General features: G+C 46.3%; 1 protein-coding gene across 1 annotated transcript; it reads right to left on the reverse strand.

Annotated features, from left to right (window-relative positions):
* Window positions 1-663: 663 nt before the first annotated feature.
* On the reverse strand, window positions 664-17,852 carry rgs9b (regulator of G protein signaling 9b). Its single transcript, XM_033985150.2, has 17 exons — window positions 17,708-17,852; window positions 14,591-14,687; window positions 13,550-13,600; window positions 12,759-12,865; window positions 12,559-12,610; window positions 12,384-12,442; window positions 12,162-12,238; window positions 11,955-12,036; window positions 11,313-11,375; window positions 9,864-9,893; window positions 9,709-9,770; window positions 6,311-6,424; window positions 5,766-5,881; window positions 5,048-5,135; window positions 4,113-4,251; window positions 3,091-3,173; window positions 664-1,594 (listed from the first exon to the last, which is right to left on the reverse strand). Exons 1-17 carry the CDS (start codon window positions 17,774-17,776, stop codon window positions 1,438-1,440), a joined length of 1,446 nt encoding a protein of 481 aa, XP_033841041.2. The 5' UTR covers window positions 17,777-17,852; the 3' UTR covers window positions 664-1,437.
* Window positions 17,853-18,592: the final 740 nt, after the last annotated feature.

Genomic DNA, 18,592 nt, shown 5'->3' on the forward strand with positions numbered 1-18,592 from the left:
TAGTCCTGGCTTAGACCTGGTTTAGTCCCAGTTCAATCCTGTTTAGACCTGGTTCAGACCTGGTTTAGTCCCAGTTCAGTCCTGGTTTAGTCCTGGTTTAGACCTGGTTCAGTTCTGGTTTAGTCCTGGTTTAGACCTGGTTTAGTCCCAGTTCAATCCTGTTTAGACCTGGTTCAGTCCCGGTTCAGTCCCGGTTTAGTCCCGGTTCAGTTCTGGTTCAGTCCCGGTTCAGTCCCGGTTTAGTCCCGGTTCAGTCCCGGTTCAGTCCCGGTTCAGTCCCGGTTCAGTCCAGGTTCAGTCCCGGTTCAGTCCCGGTTCAGTCCCGGTTCAGTCCCGATTTAGTCCTGGTTCAGTCCCGGTTTAGTCCTGGTTTAGTCCCGGTTCAGTCCTGGTTTAGTCCTGGCACATAACCAGACTGAAGACATTTAAGTGAAATAATGTTATGAATGAGTCAACAGAAAAATAAAAGTCAAATAAAAGTTGTACCTCAAAGTGAACAGAGATGAACGACACACGGTGAAGAGTGAGTTTTATTTTGAACTGACAAAAGTGAACTAAAAACACACGAGTAAACATCACACTAAACATCCAGAGAGAAAACTGAAAGAAACATGACTGAAAACTGAATTAAAACAAAAAACACAGACTGTATAAAGAAGTGGACGGAGGGAGTGTGAGGCTAGCATGGAGGCTAGCAGTTATAGAGGCTAATTTAAGCAAGCGAGCGTATCAGAGCAACCAAAGAGCCAATCAGGAGCGAGGCTGTTGGCGTCAATGCCTCTACCTGCCCCCGTCGCGCCCGCTGTCAATCAAACCTGTTGCTAATGCTAACATAAGCGACCACGGGGAAAGCAGGAGCCTGATTTTTCGGTTATTAATGTTCATATCTTGATTTAGGAACAAAATAGTGAAATAAAAACCCCAGGATCATGTAGAGTTGGTTAATACGAACATTTTAAGACCAGAATGACGAGTCTGACCGCAGCAAGTACAGAGAGAGGAGCCACGGTTTTTCAATAGAAGACGGCGCGGCTAGCAGGTTAGCTATAGCCACTTAAATATACAGTCTATGGACTAAACAAAGCGCTAAACATACAAACATCCAGAGTTATAACTGAAATAAAAATGGCAAAAAACTAAAAGTAAACAACATGACTAAACACAACACTAAACATTCCGTCATGTAAATTTAATTAAAATGTAATGAACCGTGATTTGATGAGTAAAATTCGTAAAACATTCTCTTTAAAATGAAATCGCTATAAGCTGCTTTTTGTTACTATTCTTCTCAACTTAAAAATAAAACTTGAATTCATATGGTCTGCTTATGAAGCTGTGTGCAGTGATGTTTAAAGCTGCACTGTGTAACTTTTGACTTGTCCTCATGGGTCTGGCGTCTGGGTCTGGCGTCTGGGTCTGGCGTCTGGGTCTGGCGTGTCACTGAGGTTTGCGGCTCAGTTTGCTCATGACCTGTGTGATGTCGACTGGAGCGGTGGCGGCCATCTTGGCTCTTCTCTCCTGCTCCAGTTGCCGCAGGACGATCGGGCTCAGGCTCGGGCGGCGACTGCGGGCGTTCTGCTCCAGCTGGGAACCCCTGAGGAGAGAGAGCTGGATTAGACCTGGTTTAGACCTGGTTTAGACCTGGTTTAGTCCTGTTTTAGTCCAGTTTTAGTCCTGCTTTAGTCCCTCTTTTAGTCCTGTTTTAGTCCTGGTCTGGTCCTGCTTTAGTCCTGGTTTAGTTCTGTTTTAGTCCTGCTTTAGTCCCTCTTTAGTCCTGTTTTAGTCCTGGTTTAGTCCTGTTTTAGTCCTGTTTTAGTCCTGCTTTAGTCCCTCTTTAGTCCTGTTTTAGTCCTGGTTTAGTCCTGTTTTAGTCCTGTTTTAGTCCCTCTTTAGTCCCTCTTTAGTCCTGTTTTAGTCCTGGTCTGGTCCTGTTTTAGTCCTGTTTTAGTCCTGCTTTAGTCCCTCTTTAGTCCTGTTTTAGTCCTGTTTTAGTCCTGGTCTGGTCCTGCTTTAGTCCTGGTTTAGTTCTGTTTTAGTCCTGCTTTAGTCCCTCTTTAGTCCTGTTTTAGTCCTGGTTTAGTCCTGTTTTAGTCCTGTTTTAGTCCTGCTTTAGTCCCTCTTTAGTCCTGTTTTAGTCCTGGTTTAGTCCTGTTTTAGTCCTGTTTTAGTCCTGCTTTAGTCCCTCTTTAGTCCTGTTTTAGTCCTGTTTTAGTCCCTCTTTAGTCCTGCTTTAGTCCTGTTTTAGTCCTGTTTTAGTCCTGCTTTAGTCCCTCTTTAGTCCTGTTTTAGTCCTGGTTTAGTCCTGTTTTAGTCCTGGTCTGGTCCTGTTTTAGTCCTGCTTTAGTCCTGGTTTAGTCCTGTTTTAGTCCTGGTTTAGTCCTGGTTTAGTCCTGTTTTAGTCCTGGTTTAGTCCTGCTTTAGTCCTGCTTTAGTCCTGTTTTAGTCCTGGTTTAGTCCTGTTTTAGTCCTGGTTTAGTCCTGGTTTAGTCCTGTTTTAGTCCTGGTTTAGTCCTGCTTTAGTCCCTCTTTAGTCCTGCTTTAGTCCTGCTTTAGTCCCTCTTTAGTCCTGCTTTAGTCCTGCTTTAGTCCTGTTTTAGTCCTGGTTTAGTCCTGGTTTAGTCCTGTTTTAGTCCTGCTTTAGTCCCTCTTTAGTCCTGCTTTAGTCCTGCTTTAGTCCTGCTTTAGTCCTGTTTTAGTCCTGCTTTAGTCCTGCTTTAGTCCCTCTTTAGTCCTGCTTTAGTCCTGTTTTAGTCCTGGTTTAGTCCTGCTTTAGTCCTGGTTTAGTCCTGTTTTAGTCCTGGTTTAGTCCTGCTTTAGTCCTGGTTTAGTCCTGCTTTAGTCCTGGTTTAGTCCTGCTTTAGTCCTGGTTTAGTCCTGCTTTAGTCCTGGTTTAGTCCTGCTTTAGTCCTGGTTTAGTCCTGGTTTAGTCCTGTTTTAGTCCTGCTTTAGTCCTGTTTAAGTCCTGGTTTAGTCCTGGTTTAGTCCCTCTTTAGTCCTGGGTTAAATGTGAGAGTGAAACAAAACACAGGTCTGTTTGTGATGTGTAAACAACATTAGATCTTTTTCCTTTAAAGACGTGCTCAGACGTACGTGAACTTGTGCTCCTCAGGGCTCAGGGCTTTCTTCTGAGTCTCTTTGAAAACTGGAGACTTCAGGTAGCGGCCGTAAGAATCCTGAACCACAAACGAACACACTTTAGTTAAAACATATTCTCTGCAGCTTATTGTGGGTTAAGACAAACATTTAAGACCAAAATGACGAGTCTGACAGCAGAGGGAGGACACAGCTCTGCAATAGAAGGTGAACTGGAGCCAGAGTCGATGGAGCCAGAAGTGCAGTCCATGCTCACTTCCTGTTTGACACGTAGCGGCTAGCAGGTTAGCAAGTCAACAGCAGAAAAACAGTGAGCACATTTATCATTTATAATACAGACTTTAGACTCAGAACAGAAACTTTCTCTCCTTAAAGAACATTTTTGAGTCTGCGTTGATGAGATTAATTGTTGTAGATCACAATGAAGTTTCGTTTATCTCCTCCTACCGTTAGCTAACAAGCTAGCACAGTCACAGCAACAACAGAGAAACTATTTTCAGTTTCCATTTTGCCGCATTTGTAATTTGTCATTTTGTCTGTTAAGCTGCCTATTGATACTTTGCAGTGACGTCTTGCTGGGGGTGCTCTACGTGTATGGCTATGGTGGAATGTGTAGCAGTTACCACGGTGACACAAGTAAACACAGCCAGATAGGTTTTCAGGAGCGTGTGATCAATGCGAGCGTTCGTGGACCTGTTTAGGAGTTTGATTTTACACAAAAAGGTGAGAGCGGCTAACGGAAAAACTGTTGGCTAACGCTAGCTAGCTTGTGACTGTAATGTTATTTAAGAGGGATTTGTTTAACCGCACAAATCAGCTCACCTGCTGTGGTTCCAGTTCTTTTTGGTTAAAACAAAGCTCAGATTAAAGTCTATCTAACAAAGCTTCAGACAGAGTAGTGCCTACAGTTAGCGTCACACCCTCAGGGAACGCTGACGACATCATCTGTATCAGTATCAACACGTCCCGTAGAATGTGGAGGTGTCGTCTGAAGCGCGGCATTAGGGGCGTTCACTGACCTTCTTCATGAGCATGTAGATGTGAGTCTGCGCCGCGTCCAGCACGTATCTGTGAGGGTGTTTCAGAGACTTTATGGTGATCTCCATCGTTTTTCCATCGATGTTGATCCAACGAGGAGCTCCACGCGCCAGGAACGTCCTGAAGGAAAAGCAGCAAGTACAATTAAAGCTGGTCTCTGGTCTCTGGTCTCTGGTCTCAGGTCAGGCCTCAGGTCAGGTCTCTGGTCTGGTCTTTGGTCTCAGAGTCGGTCTCTCGTCCGGTCTCAGGTGCAGCCTCTGGTCTCTGGTCTGGTCTGGTCTCTGGTCTGGTCTCTGGTCTGGTCTCTGGTCTCTGGTCCGGTCTTTGGTCTGGTCTCAGGTCTGGTCTCTGGTCTGGTCTCTGGTCCAGTCACAGGTTCGGTCTCTGGTCCGGTCTCTGGTCTCTGGTCCAGTCTCTGGTCTCTGGTCCGGTCTCAGGTCTGGTCTCTGGTCCGGTCTCTGGTCCAGCATGGTCCAGAGTCGGGGTTTCCCTGGCCCACACTGCAGGGGCCCTTAAGCACGCCTTGTCCTTTGTAGTGACTTTTTCATGGCCACGAGAGGGAGCCGTTGTTGTTGTAGTTACTTTTTGCAGCCACCAGATGGAGCTCTTTTGTTTTGAATGGCATTTATTTTCTGCTTTTTGCTAAACATAGACTTGTGCAGTATTTTAGTGTCAGTTTTACCATGTTTATTGCATTTTCAGTTATTTTATATATTTTATATTTTGTGTGAGATTTGATTTACATTTATTCACTTCTGTTTCTTTTCTTGTTTCAGAATCTCACTGAAAACTATTGTTCAGACGTTATTACAATAAACATCATGATAGTACTTATATGTGCTCAAACCTCTCCTTCATCCTATTATTAAAGTATAAGTATATGTAGTACTAGTATAAGTATATAAAGTATTAGTACTTGTAGATGTGCTCAGCCTTCTCCTTCATAGTCGCTGCTGCTCCCCATTTCAGGTCCTCACAGCTCTCCCAGAACGCCAAGTTCTCTCCTGAAAACACACGAAACAGTTAGTCCTGGTTTAGTCCTGGTTTAGTCCTGGTTTAGTCCTGGTCTAGTCCTGGTTTAGTCCTGGTTTAGTCCTGGTTTAGTCCTGGTTTAGTCCTGGTCTAGTCCTGGTTTAGTCCTAGTTTAGTCCTGATTTAGTTCTGGTTCAGTCCTGTTTTAGTCCTGATTTAGTCCTGGTTTAGTCCTGGTTTAGTCCTGGTTTAGTCCTGATTTAGTTCTGTTTTAGTCCTGGTCTAGTCCTGGTCTAGTCCTGTTTTAGTCCTGGTCTAGTCCTGTTTTAGTCCTGTTTTAGTCCTGGTCTAGTCCCGGTCTAGTCCTGGTCTTGTCCCGGTCTAGTCCCGGTCTAGTCCTGTTTTAGTCCCGGTCTCCTCCTGGTCTCGTCCTGGTCTAGTCCCGCTCTAGTCCCGGTCTAGTCCTGGTCTAGTCCCGGTCTAGTTCTGCTCTAGTCCCGGTCTAGTCCCGGTCTAGTCCCGGTCTAGTCCTGCTCTAGTCCTGGTCTAGTCCCGGTCTAGTCCCGGTCTAGTCCTGCTCTAGTCCTGGTCTAGTCCCGGTCTAGTCCCGGTCTAGTCCCGGTCTAGTCCCGGTCTAGTCCCGGTCTAGTCCTGGTCCTCACCGCTGAACTCCTTCCTCAGAAACAGTCTAAAATCGTCTCGTCCTCGTGGGTCTGAGAGCAGTTCGCCGAAGCTGAAGGTCCATCTCTCGACTCGCTGTTTGGTCGGAACCTCCACACTTTAAATTTAAAGACGAGGTATTTCACTTCTATGATTTCACATCCTCTCTTTTAAATACATAGAACGACTTATTTTTAACTCTAATTTCGACTTATTTGGGTGGAGAAAATCTAAATTATAGTTTTACACTAATCAAGAAGCAGTTTGCTCAGAAAAGTAGAAAAATATGTTGAAAATTGAGAGACTTATATCTAAAAGTTTGACACAATTTACCCACGAGACACTGACATTTTAAAGCAAACTTATTCTACAAAACGGACTTTTCAGATCTTTAAATCGTGTCGTTGTTGTTTCTTCTCGTTGAGTTGTATTTAGAGTAGAGTAATCTTTATTTTTACTCCGATCTACGCCCCGTTTCCGCTCGTTTTGAATCTCTGAAAAGTCCATTTCGCAGAATCAAACGCAGCTTTAAACCCGTGGCGCAGACTTGGGCATGTTGAGCGTCCAGTAGGTGGCGTCGTCCGTGAGCCAGGGGTTGGAGGGCAGACATCTGGAGAGGAACGGGTCGTGGCTGTGGTACGTGGCGCAGTATTTCACCAAACTGAAAGAAACACGGGGAGGTTTACGGTTCATGTCTCTGTAAATACTGCGCCTGTTCACATGAAATAAACACTGGAGCAAAGTTCAACGTCTTCTCTGTCAGTTTAAAAGCACAAAACTTTAATTATTTTTTTCTCGCCGGCTTCAAAACGTGGCGTCATTCTTCAACCTCCAAGACGTGATTGTTGTAAAAAGGAAACTAGATACTTATTGTTCGCAAAATACCGTCAATTTCAGACTATAAGCCGCTTCTTTTTTCCCCACGCTTTGAACCCTGCGGCTAACGGTGCGGCTAATTTATAGATTTTTACTGGTTAACGGCCACCGGGGGGCGCTCTCTAGCTGTAAACGCAAAAGTGAGACACACGTGGGGAAAGATTATGCGCTGAAGAATACACGAGTTTTGATTTTGAACGGTCACTTTGTGAATCACGACACCCTCATCATGGAAAACACACGAAGAAATGAAAATGATGCAGTTTTTTAAGATAAAGGAAACGGATCTGACGTCAAAGAAGGAAATAGAGCCACCGCACGTGAGTTTGACATCAAAGAAGGAAATAGAGCCACTGCACGTGAGTTTGACCATCAAAGAAGGAAATAGAGCCACCACGCGTAAGTTTGGCCTCAAAGAAGGAAATAGAGCCACCGCACGTGAGTTTGGCCTCAAAGAAGGAAATAGAGCCACCGCACGTGAGTTTGGCCTCAAAGAAGGAAATAGAGCCACCGCACGTGAGTTTGACGTCAAAGAAGGAAATAGAGCCACCGCACGTGAGTTTGACCGTCAAAGAAGGAAATAGAGCCACCGCACATAAGTTTGACCTCAAAGAAGGAAATAGAGCCACCGCACGTGATTTTGACCGTCAAGGAAGGAAATAGAGCCACCGCACATGAGTTTGGCCTCAAAGAAGGAAACAGAGCCACCGCACGTAAGTTTGACATCAAAGAAAGAAACAGAGCCACCGCACATAAGTTTGACGTCAAAGAAGGAAATAGAGCCACCGCACGTAAGTTTGACCTAAAAGAAGGAAATAGAGCCACTGCACGTAAGTTTGGCCTCAAAGAAGGAAATAGAGCCACCGCACGTGAGTTTGGCCTCAAAGAAGGAAATAGAGCCACCGCACGTGAGTTTGGCCTCAAAGAAGGAAATAGAGCCACCGCACGTAAGTTTGACCTCAAAGAAGGAAATAGAGCCACCGCACGTAAGTTTGACCTCAAAGAAGGAAATAGAGCCACCGCACGTGATTTTGACCGTCAAGGAAGGAAATAGAGCCACCGCACATAAGTTTGACCGTCAAAGAAGGAAATAGAGCCACCGTACGTAAGTTTGACCTCAAAGAAGGAAATAGAGCCACCGCACGTAAGTTTGACGTCAAAGAAGGAAATAGAGTCACCGCACGTAAGTTTGGCCTCAAAAAAGGAAATAGAGCCACCGCACATGAGTTTGGCCTCAAAGAAGGAAACAGAGCCACCGCACGTGAGTTTGGTCTCAAAGAAGGAAATAGAGCCACCACACGTAAGTTTGACTGTCAAAGAAGGAAATAGAGCCACCGCACGTAAGTTTGACCTCAATGAAGGAAATAGAGCCACCGCACATAAGTTTGGTCTCAAAGAAGGAAATAGAGCCACCACACGTAAGTTTGACTGTCAAAGAAGGAAATAGAGCCACCGCACGTAAGTTTGACCTCAAAGAAGGAAATAGAGCCACCGCACGTAAGTTTGACATCAAAGAAGGAAATAGAGCCACCGCACATGAGTTTGGCCTCAAAGAAGGAAATAGAGCCACCGCACGTAAGTTTGACTGTCAAAGAAGGAAATGGAGCCACCGCACGTAAGTTTGACCTCAAAGAAGGAAATAGAGCCACCGCACGTAAGTTTGACGTCAAAGAAGGAAATAGAGTCACCGCACGTAAGTTCGGCCTCAAAGAAGGAAATAGAGCCACCGCACGTGAGTTTGGTCTCAAAGAAGGAAATAGAGCCACCGCACGTGAGTTTGACATCAAAGAAGGAAATAGAGCCACCGCACGTAAGTTTGGCCTCAAAGAAGGAAATAGAGCCACCGCACGTGAGTTTGACTGTCAAAGAAGGAAATAGAGCCACCGCACGTAAGTTTGACCTCAAAGAAGGAAATAGAGCCACCGCACGTAAGTTTGGCCTCAAAGAAGGAAATAGAGCCACCGCACGTAAGTTTGGCCTCAAAGAAGGAAATAGAGCCACCACACGTGAGTTTGGCCTCAAAGAAGGAAATAGAGCCACCGCACGTAAGTTTGACCTCAAAGAAGGAAATAGAGCCACCGCACGTAAGTTTGACCTCAAAGAAGGAAATAGAGCCACCGCACGTGATTTTGACTGTCAAGGAAGGAAATAGAGCCACCGCACATAAGTTTGACCGTCAAAGAAGGAAATAGAGCCACCGTACGTAAGTTTGACCTCAAAGAAGGAAATAGAGCCACCGCACGTAAGTTTGACGTCAAAGAAGGAAATAGAGTCACCGCACGTAAGTTTGGCCTCAAAAAAGGAAATAGAGCCACCGCACATGAGTTTGGCCTCAAAGAAGGAAACAGAGCCACCGCACGTGAGTTTGACATCAAAGAAGGAAATAGAGCCACCGCACATGAGTTTGGCCTCAAAGAAGGAAATAGAGCCACCGCACGTGAGTTTGACCGTCAAAGAAGGAAATAGAGCGACCGCACGTAAGTTTGACTGTCAAAGAAGGAAATAGAGCCACCGCACGTAAGTTTGACCTCAAAGAAGGAAATAGAGCCACCGCACGTAAGTTTGACGTCAAAGAAGGAAATAGAGTCACCGCACGTAAGTTTGGCCTCAAAGAAGGAAATAGAGCCACCGCACGTGAGTTTGGTCTCAAAGAAGGAAATAGAGCCACCGCACGTAAGTTTGACTGTCAAAGAAGGAAATAGAGCCACCGCACGTGAGTTTGACATCAAAGAAGGAAATAGAGCCACCGCACGTAAGTTTGGCCTCAAAGAAGGAAATAGAGCCTCATGTTGGTGCTGATTTTCAGGCGCAGTTTGAGAAAAAGCGTGTCTTAAATTAAAACTAAAATAAAAAACCTCTGCGTACTGTCATTCTGTGTAAATATCTCATGCTACGACACAAAAACCTGCGGCTTATATTCAGGTGCGGCTCTATAGTCCGAAATTTACAGTACTACTATTTAATGTAGAAAATCACATTCTATTGTCTAAAGAAAGAGTGTTTTTATTATCATTGTAGTATCAGAATCGGTATTGAGAATCGAGTATCGGTATTGAAACTTGAACTCACGCTCCCAGAGACACGGAGGACTTGACCCGGGGCCTCATGATGGACTGTTGAGTGAAGATCATCTGGACACAAGACGCACAAACACAAGATCAATTATAATTAATATTAAAAATAAATAATAAATAATTATGAAAATGCTTAAATGTAAAACTCACAATTCTCTCGTAGAAGTCCGGGGTTGTGGCCTGAAGGAGACAACACAAACACTTCATTTACACTTGTCCAATGTCTCCGTTCCACCTTGTGATGTCATGAAGTGGTGATACAGGAAGTGCTCCACTGTGTTTTTAAACTCCACACACTATTTTCGGTTTGTCCAGTTTTAAATGTGGCTTAGTCTTGGTGCCGTCCTTGTGAAGACCTGGTTTAGTCCTGGTTTAGACCTGGTTTAGTCCTGGTTTAGACCTGGTTTAGTCCTGGTTTAGACCTGGTTTAGTCCTGGTTTAGACCTGGTTAAGTCCTGGTTAAGTACTGTTTAAGAAGTGGTTTAGTCACAGTTTAGTCCTTGTTATAGTGCTGGTTTAGCCCTGATTTAGACCTGGTTTAGTCCTGGTTTAGTCCCAGTTTAGTCCTGATTTAGACCTGGTTAAGTCCCGATTTAGACCTGGTTAAGTCTTGATTTAGTCCTGATTTAGACCTGGTTAAGTCTTGATTTAGTCCTGATTTAGACCTGATTGAGTCCTGATTTAGTCCTGGTTAAGTCCTGATTTAGTCCTGATTTAGACCTGGTTAAGTCCTGATTTAGTCCTGGTTAAGTCCTGATTTAGTCCTGATTTAGTCCTGGTTAAGTCCTGATTTAGTCCTGATTTAGACCTGGTTAAGTCCTGATTTAGTCCTGGTTAAGTCCTGATTTAGTCCTGGTTTAGTCCTGATTTATCTAGACTTAAAATGCTTTATTTAATTTTTTTTCACATATATTTGAGTAAATTGTGCCTCGCTCCAGTGCAGATACTTTATATAAATCCCCTGTTTTCTGTCTGCATCTAATTTTAAAATCTTTTATTGCCCAAGAATCAGGAAGCACAATGTTAGCATGCTAGTGTTAATGCCAAACTCTGCTGTGGTCTGTGAAAGTGTTGGAAAGCTCTTTTAAACTCATCACGGTGAGTAATTAGGATGTTCTGATGCATAAGGCGAGAGAGGAAGAACTTTGAACCACTGCAAACTGTTTAAAATGAACTAGTTTTGGGGTTTTTTTTGGTTTTAAAATCATAAAAATCAGGTACAGTTCCAGTTTGTCGATCTCAGACGTGTAAAAATCTGCAGAGAGAGAAACAGAAACAAAAGACAAATGTTTAGTGTTAATCTGAACTGAGCAGCAGGGATCATTCAGAGGACAAACAGGTGAACAGCCTAATCTGATTATGGATTATAATCTGATTAAAACTGGATATCAGGTCATTCTGGATTATATCTCCTACTGTCTTCACCTGGAGCTCAGACGGGGGCGGGGCTTATGTAACAGAGGGAGATTCACTGATGTTATGAGAAAATAGTTCCACTTTTGTTTATTTACACTGACGGAGAAGAAGTGAAATATGCGTAAAATATCAGAACTTTAAATGTATTTTAAAACTGCAGTATTTTAAACTCTCACCTTGTACCTGGTCGGCGTTGGGGTCGGCTCTTCTGTCCAGTCCATAGTCCATCGCACTCACTGTCCCGGGCTGAAAACACACACACACACACACAGGACAGATATTATGTTGACACAGACTGATTTAAAGTATCATTATGTATTTATTTATTCATATTTAAGTCCAGTTTCAGTCCTGGTTTAGTCCTGGTTTAGTCCTGGTTTAGTCCCGGTTTAGTCCTGGTTTAGTCCTGGTTTAGAGGAGAAAAATAAAAAATAAAAACACATCTATATAAAAGTGTAAAATCTGTCGTCACGTTTGTCTCCATAAAATATTAATAAAGTTTAACCTTTAACGAAGCCACATGGGACCAGCTAATGAGGCTAATGAGGCCTGCAGGGGGCGAAGAGGAGCAGAGGAGGAAAGAGACGGGCTAGACCTGGTTTAGTCCTGGTCTAGTCCTGGTCTAGTCCTGGTCTAGTCCTGGTCTAGTCCTGGTCTAGTCCTGGTCTAGTCCTGGTCTAGTCCTGGTCCAGTCCTGGTCTAGTCCTGGTCTAGTCCTGGTCTAGTCCTGGTCTAGTCCTGGTCCAGTCCTGGTCTAGTCCTGGTCTAGTCCTGGTCTAGTCCTGGTCTAGTCCTGGTCTAGTCCTGGTCCAGTCCTGGACTCACCGGGGGTCTGTGGACGACCCAGTACGCTCTCTCCTGACACTCAAACACCACTCTGTCCGGTTTCTTTCGCTCTTTCGCTGCTCTGAAAAAGACATTTTTGTCCTCCGTAAATCCTCTGCTCCGTGTGACACAGAAATTCTGTAAAAGTCAGTTTCTGATTTGCAAAGCTGTGAATGTTCCGCAGTGTGGCATTAAACAGATACAGACCTGTACTGTTCTTTGGCCTGCATGACGATAAAGTCCCATTTGTGGTTCATCCATTTGTGCAGACGGTTGTACTGCTCCTGGACACGAGAAGTTTTATTTATTTATTTTATTTTATTTGTATTTATTTATTTATTTTTTTTATTTTTTTTTTTATTAATTAATTTATTTTATTTATTTATTTTTTATTAAATGAAACTTTTTGACTGGCTGAGCTTGTGTCACCTGTTCATGAAGCTCCAGGATGCCTTTTTTGCGAATATTTCGTTTTGCGAGATAGATTGCTGTATAAAAACAAAAAGGAGAGCTTCAGCAGAAAAGTTCCACAGTGCAGCTTTATTCATTTTTAAACGTGGAAACTGTTTTGATGGAGTTCATCATGGGATTATTTTGTACTGACCATAATCTGTGTCTTCTACAGGCCACTGCTGTGTGGGCCAGAAGTACGGCGTCTGTAGAGGGACAAAAGAGGAGGTGAAAACGTCGGAATAAAGATTATTCAAACATGGATCAGTCTAAACAGTCAGAGGAAAAATGACAATAAAACAACAAAACATGTTTAAACGGTGTGAAAAGGTCGGATTTAAGTCTCGTGAGGACCTGGAAGCGGTAGAGCGAGGCGTCGGATTTGATGGACAGTTTCTTATGGTCCTGAAGAGGATACAGGTAACCGAGGGCAACCAGCATGGACCCCACACTGCGCGCCTCTGACAGAGAGACAAACTGTCAATCAAACTGGCACAAACTCAAACATGTCGTTATAGAAGCAGGACAGGTGTGTGGACAGGTGCATGGACAGGTGTGTGGACAGGTTTATGGACAGGTGTGTGGACAGATGTATGGACAGGTGTAGAGACAGGTGTATGGACAGGTGCATGGACAGGTGTATGGACAGGTGCGTGGACAGGTGTATGGACAGGTGTATGGACAGGTGTATGGACAGGTGTGTGGACAGGTGTGGACAAGCGTGTGGACAGGTGTGGACAGAGGTGTGGACAGGTGTGTGGACAGGTGTATGGACAGGTGTGGACAGGTGTGTGGACAGGTGCATGGACAGGTGTGTGGACAGGTTTATGGACAGGTGTGTGGACAGAGGTGTGGACAGGTGTAGAGACAGGTGTATGGACAGGTGTGTGGACAGGTGTGGACAAGCGTGTGGACAGGTGTGGACAGAGGTGTGGACAGGTGTATGGACAGGTGTGTGGACAGGTGTGTGGACAGGGGTGTGGACAGAGGTGTGGACAGGTGTATGGACAGGTGTATGGACAGGTGTGTGGACAGGTGTGTGGACAGGTGTGTGGACAGGTGTATGGACAGGTGTGTGGACAGGTGCGTGGACAGGTGTGTGGACAGGTGTGTGGACAGGTGTGTGGACAGGTGTGTGGACGTACCTGAAGTGTCGATGTTGAAGTGTTCAGACAACCAGCTCACGATGTCCTCTCCTGAAAGAAAACAACATCAGGACTAAACCAGGACTAAACCAGGACTAAACCAGTGAGAGGACATGCTTTTATTTTATTCTATTTTTTGACTAAAAGTTCCACATTATGGCTTTAATATGTGACTACAGCCCTGCGCCTTTAAGAAGAACCACTTGATTGAAAAAGAGACAAATTGATCAAAATCCTTGTTCAGAGTCGCACAGTCTCTGGTCTGGAGATATTTTTACTTCCCTCCTCCACAGTCTGTGACGTAGAACTCTGGGTTCCCTCTTCATCTCTCTCTCCTCCGCTCTCGTCCTCCTCCCTCTCTCCTCTCCATCGCCCGACTCTACACCGTTACCATGACGCCCCCCCATCCTCTCGTTTCCGTGGCGACCTGCATGCTCTCTCAGTCAGAGCCCGAAGTGAAGGGAATCTCCAACAAGCACTGTGCCAGAATCCACAACCTCCTCACTGAGGTTTAGTCCTGGTTCAGACCTGGTCTAGACCTGGTTTAGACCTGGTTTAGTCCTGGTCTAGTCCTGGTTTAGTCCTGGTTCAGACCTGGTCTAGTCCTGGTTTAGACCTGGTCATGTCCTGGTTTAGACCTGGTTTAGTCCTGGTTTAGTCCTGGTTTAGTCCTGGTCTAGTCCTGGTCTAGTCCTGGTTTAGTCCTGGTTTAGTCCTGGTCTAGTCCTGGTCTAGTCCTGGTCTAGTCCTGGTCTAGTCCTGGTTTAGTCCTGGTTTAGTCCTGGTCCAGACCTGGTTTAGTCCTGGTTTAGTCCTGGTCTAGTCCTGGTCTAGTCCTGGTTTAGTCCTGGTCTAGTCCTGGTCTAGTCCTGGTTTAGTCCTGGTCTAGTCCTGGTCTAGTCCTGGTCTAGTCCTGGTCTAGTCCTGGTTTAGTCCTGGTTTAGTCCTGGTCCAGACCTGGTTTAGTCCTGGTTTAGTCCTGGTCTAGTCCTGGTCTAGTCCTGGTTTAGTCCTGGTCTAGTCCTGGTCTAGTCCTTGTACCTGTGATGGCGTGGGGGATGGTGGTGATGACGAGTCTTTGGGTCTGAGATTTGACTCCAGATTTGGGGTCTTGCATCTCCAGGACGACGCTCTCCGCCTGGAAAACAAAAACACAAATAAACAACAACATCATCACCTGGAGCCGCCGTTCCCATGACAACAGCTGGAGGCATCGCCATGACAACTGCCTCAGCATCGTCATCGCTCATTCACAACAAACAGAGTTAGAGACAAGTTTTTCACTTTCATTTTTGACGCTCTGAGCCCCGCCTCCCTTTACTCTCCACGGACATTTCCATGGAAACAAGCACAGCAAAGAGTCAGGTTTGTGGAGAGGCGCTGTTACGTTTTTCAGTGAAATAAACACAAATATATAAAAAAGAAAAAACATGTTTTTATTTGAGTTTGTTTTGTGACTAAATAATAGTGGCTTTAGAATGTTTTTATCCTGTGCATCACCTTGTCTTATGAAGTACCTCCACCTTTCCCTGACCTCCACCTCTCTCCCTCGCTCTCCACCTCTCCCTGACCTCCACCTCTCCCTGACCTCCGCCTCTCTCCCTCGCTCTCCACCTCTCCCTGACCTCCACCTCTCCCTGACCTCCGCCTCTCTCCCTCGCTCTCCACCTCTCCCTGACCTCCACCTCTCTCTGACCTCCGCCTCTCCCTCTCTCTCCACCTCTCCCTGACCTCCGCCTCTCTCCCTCTCTCTCCACCTCTCCCTGACCTCCCCCTCTCTCCCTCTCTCTCCATCTCTCCCTGACCTCCACCTCTCTCCCTCTCTCTCCACCTCTCCCTGACCTCCACCTCTCTCCCTCTCTCTCCACCTCTCCCTGACCTCCCTCTCTCTCCACCTCTCCCTGACCTCCACCTCTCTCCCTCTCTCTCCACCTCTCCCTGACCTCCACCTCTCTCCCTCTCTCTCCGCCTCTCCCTGACCTCCACCTCTCCCTCTCTCTCCACCTCTCCCTGACCTCCACCTCTCCCTCTCTCTCCACCTCTCCCTCTCTCTCCACTTCTCCCTCTCTCTCCACCTCTCCTTGACCTCCGCCTCTCTCCCTCTCTCTCCACCTCTCCCTGACCTCCACCTCTCTCCCTCTCTCCCTGACCTCCACCTCTCCCTGACCTCCACCTCTCCCTCTCCGCCTCTCGTCTGGTCTCCTGTCCTCTGTTTGATTGACAGCTCTAATGATGTGTCTTTTAGATGTGATTCCTCTGGAGCCGTTCGTCAAACTGACACAAACAACAAACAACAAAAAACAAACAATAAACAACAAACAAGAAACTACAAACATGGATTTAATTTAGACGAGAATGTTCAGTTTAGACCTGGATCAGTCCTGGTTTGACCCTCTGACCCTCTCCTCCTCTCCGCCTCTCCTCCTCTGCTCCTCTCCTCCTCTGCTCCTCTCCTCCTCTCCTCCTCTGCTCCTCTCCTCCTCTGCTCCTCTCCTTTCCTCCTCTGCTCCTCTCACTTATATGAAAGTTCATGTGTCTGTATCTTTGTCCTCCTGTTCAATGTGATCAATAACCGATATTTACCGATATCGATTTTAACCTTTTAAAATCTATGGCACTTAAGAAATTAGATCATGATAAATCGATTTTCTACCATCATTTAATGTTTCTCCCTCATCAGAAACATGTGAGACAGGAGGAGAGACAGGAGGAGAGACAGGAGGAGAGACAGGAGCAGAGACAGGAGGAGAGAGAGACAGGAGGAGAGAGACAGGAGGAGAGACAGGAGGAGAGAGAGACAGGAGGAGAGAGACAGGAGGAGAGACAGGAGGAGAGACAGGAGGAGAGAGACAGGAGGAGAGACAGGAGGAGAGACAGGAGGAGAGACAGGAGGAGAGAGAGAGACAGGAGGAGAGAGAGAGACAGGAGGAGAGACAGGAGGAGAGAGACAGGAGGAGAGACAGGAGGAGAGACAGGAGGAGAGACAGGAGGAGAGACAGGAGGAGAGAGACAGGAGGAGAGAGAGACAGGAAGTGAGAGACAGGAGGAGAGACAGGAGCAGAGACAGGAGGAGAGAGAGACAGGAGGAGAGAGACAGGAGGAGAGACAGGAAGAGAGAGAGAGACAGGAGGAGAGAGAGACAGGAAGAGAGAGACAGGAGCAGAGACAGGAGGAGAGAGAGACAGGAGGAGAGAGACAGGAGGAGAGATAGACAGGAGGAGAGATAGACAGGAGGAGAGAGAGACAGGAGGAGAGACAGGAGCAGAGCTGATCAGGATCTGGATTAAACTGAAGCCGATCAAACAGAAGGTCACACCTCCATTATTCATCTTAAACACAAACACACAGACACACACACAACACACATACAAAACACACTACACACAGACACACACACACAAAACACACAACATACATACATACAGACACACACAGACACACAGACCAACCTGACACATGCACAGGTCACATTTATGGGACGATAAAACGCCCCGTGACATTCACTTTAACATGAGGCTGTTTTTGGATATTTGTTTCATTTATAAAGTGATAAAACTGGACCGTCAAAAGTATCAAAAATCGCACTAATCGACAGTTTGAGCAGATATCGATACAACACAAACGTCCCACTCACAAAACAGAACTGAACGTTTCCTAAATGTTCAGACTGATCTGGAGCTGAGTTCTTTGTGCTGCTGTTTTCTGTCCAAAAAAACACATTTAAAACACAAGATCCTGCAAAATGTTTGAAGAATTTAACAGTTTATAAAGTTTTAGAGCTTCCAAACTTTGATTTTATTCATTTTTTACCTAATGTTTATGTGAAAAATGAATGTGAAATGTGCTTCCGGAGCCAGGGGCGGGTCCAGTCCAAATAAAACACCAGGTTCTGTCTCTTTAAGTCTGAAATCAACACGTTGCAACGAAAAACAACAACAGAAAACAGCAGCGCTCACAAAAACACGTCCTAAAACCCCCAAATAAACACCTTAAATACAAATAAAAGTGAGACATCCGGACACTGCACGAGCCCGGCGCATAAAAGCGTGTGCATGTGCAAAGAAGAGGCGCAAATGGACCGAACCAGGCGCGTTTCAGGAGCAAACGTGTCACAGATAAACGCGTCCAAACGGAGCACATCTGAGGCGAAAGTCGCACCTTCTGGAGGCAGGACATCCGCGGGCGGTGTCTCTGTCCATGGTCCCGGAGCGCGTTCTGGATCGTCATCGTGTCCGAGCATCCGAGCACCAAGACCGGAGACTCTCACCGACCACAGCCGGGAGAAGAGCGCCCAGCCCGGGGAGAGGCGCAGGAGAGAGACGGAGACTGTGGAGGGAGGAGGAGAGAGAGGAGGAGAGAGGAGGAGCCCGGGGAGAGGCGGAGGAGAGAGAGGGAGGAGGGATGAAGGAGGGAAAGAGCCAGGGAGAGACAGAGGAGGGAAAGGGAGGAGACTGGAGAGGAGAGAAGGAGGAGGAGAAAGACGGAGAGAGGAGGAGCCCAGGGAAGGGTCTGAGGAGAGAGACGGGGAGAGACTGGAGAGGAGAGAAGAGGAGAGAGATGGAGAGAGGGGAAGGAGGGATGAAGGAGAGAGAGAGAGACGGAGCCCGGGGAGAGTCTGAGGAGAGAGACAGGGTGGGAGGAGGGATAAAGAGAGGAGAGAGATAGAGAGCGAGAGGGAGAGAGAGAGTCTAACCAGAGAACCGGGGAGAGACGGAGGAGACTGGACAGGAGAGAGGGAGAGAGGAGGAGAGAGGAGGAGCCCGGGGGACAGTCTGAGGAAAGAGACAGGGAGACATAGGGACTGTTGAGGAGACAGATGGAGGAGGGATAAAGGGAGGAGAGAGACAGAGAGCGAGAGGGAGGGAGAGAGCCGGAGCCCGGGAAAGAGTCTGAGGAGAGAGATGAGGACCGTGGAGGGAGGAGGAGAAGAGGAGATTGGGAGAGAGGGAGGAACAGAGGAGAAAGACAGGGACTATGGAGCGGAGACAGCAGAGGAGAGAGGGATGAAGGAGGGATGAAGGAGGGAGAGAGACGAAGAGAGAC

This window comes from Periophthalmus magnuspinnatus, chromosome 19, assembly GCF_009829125.3.
Source record: "Periophthalmus magnuspinnatus isolate fPerMag1 chromosome 19, fPerMag1.2.pri, whole genome shotgun sequence".
Taxonomy (NCBI): Eukaryota; Metazoa; Chordata; class Actinopteri; order Gobiiformes; family Gobiidae; genus Periophthalmus; species Periophthalmus magnuspinnatus.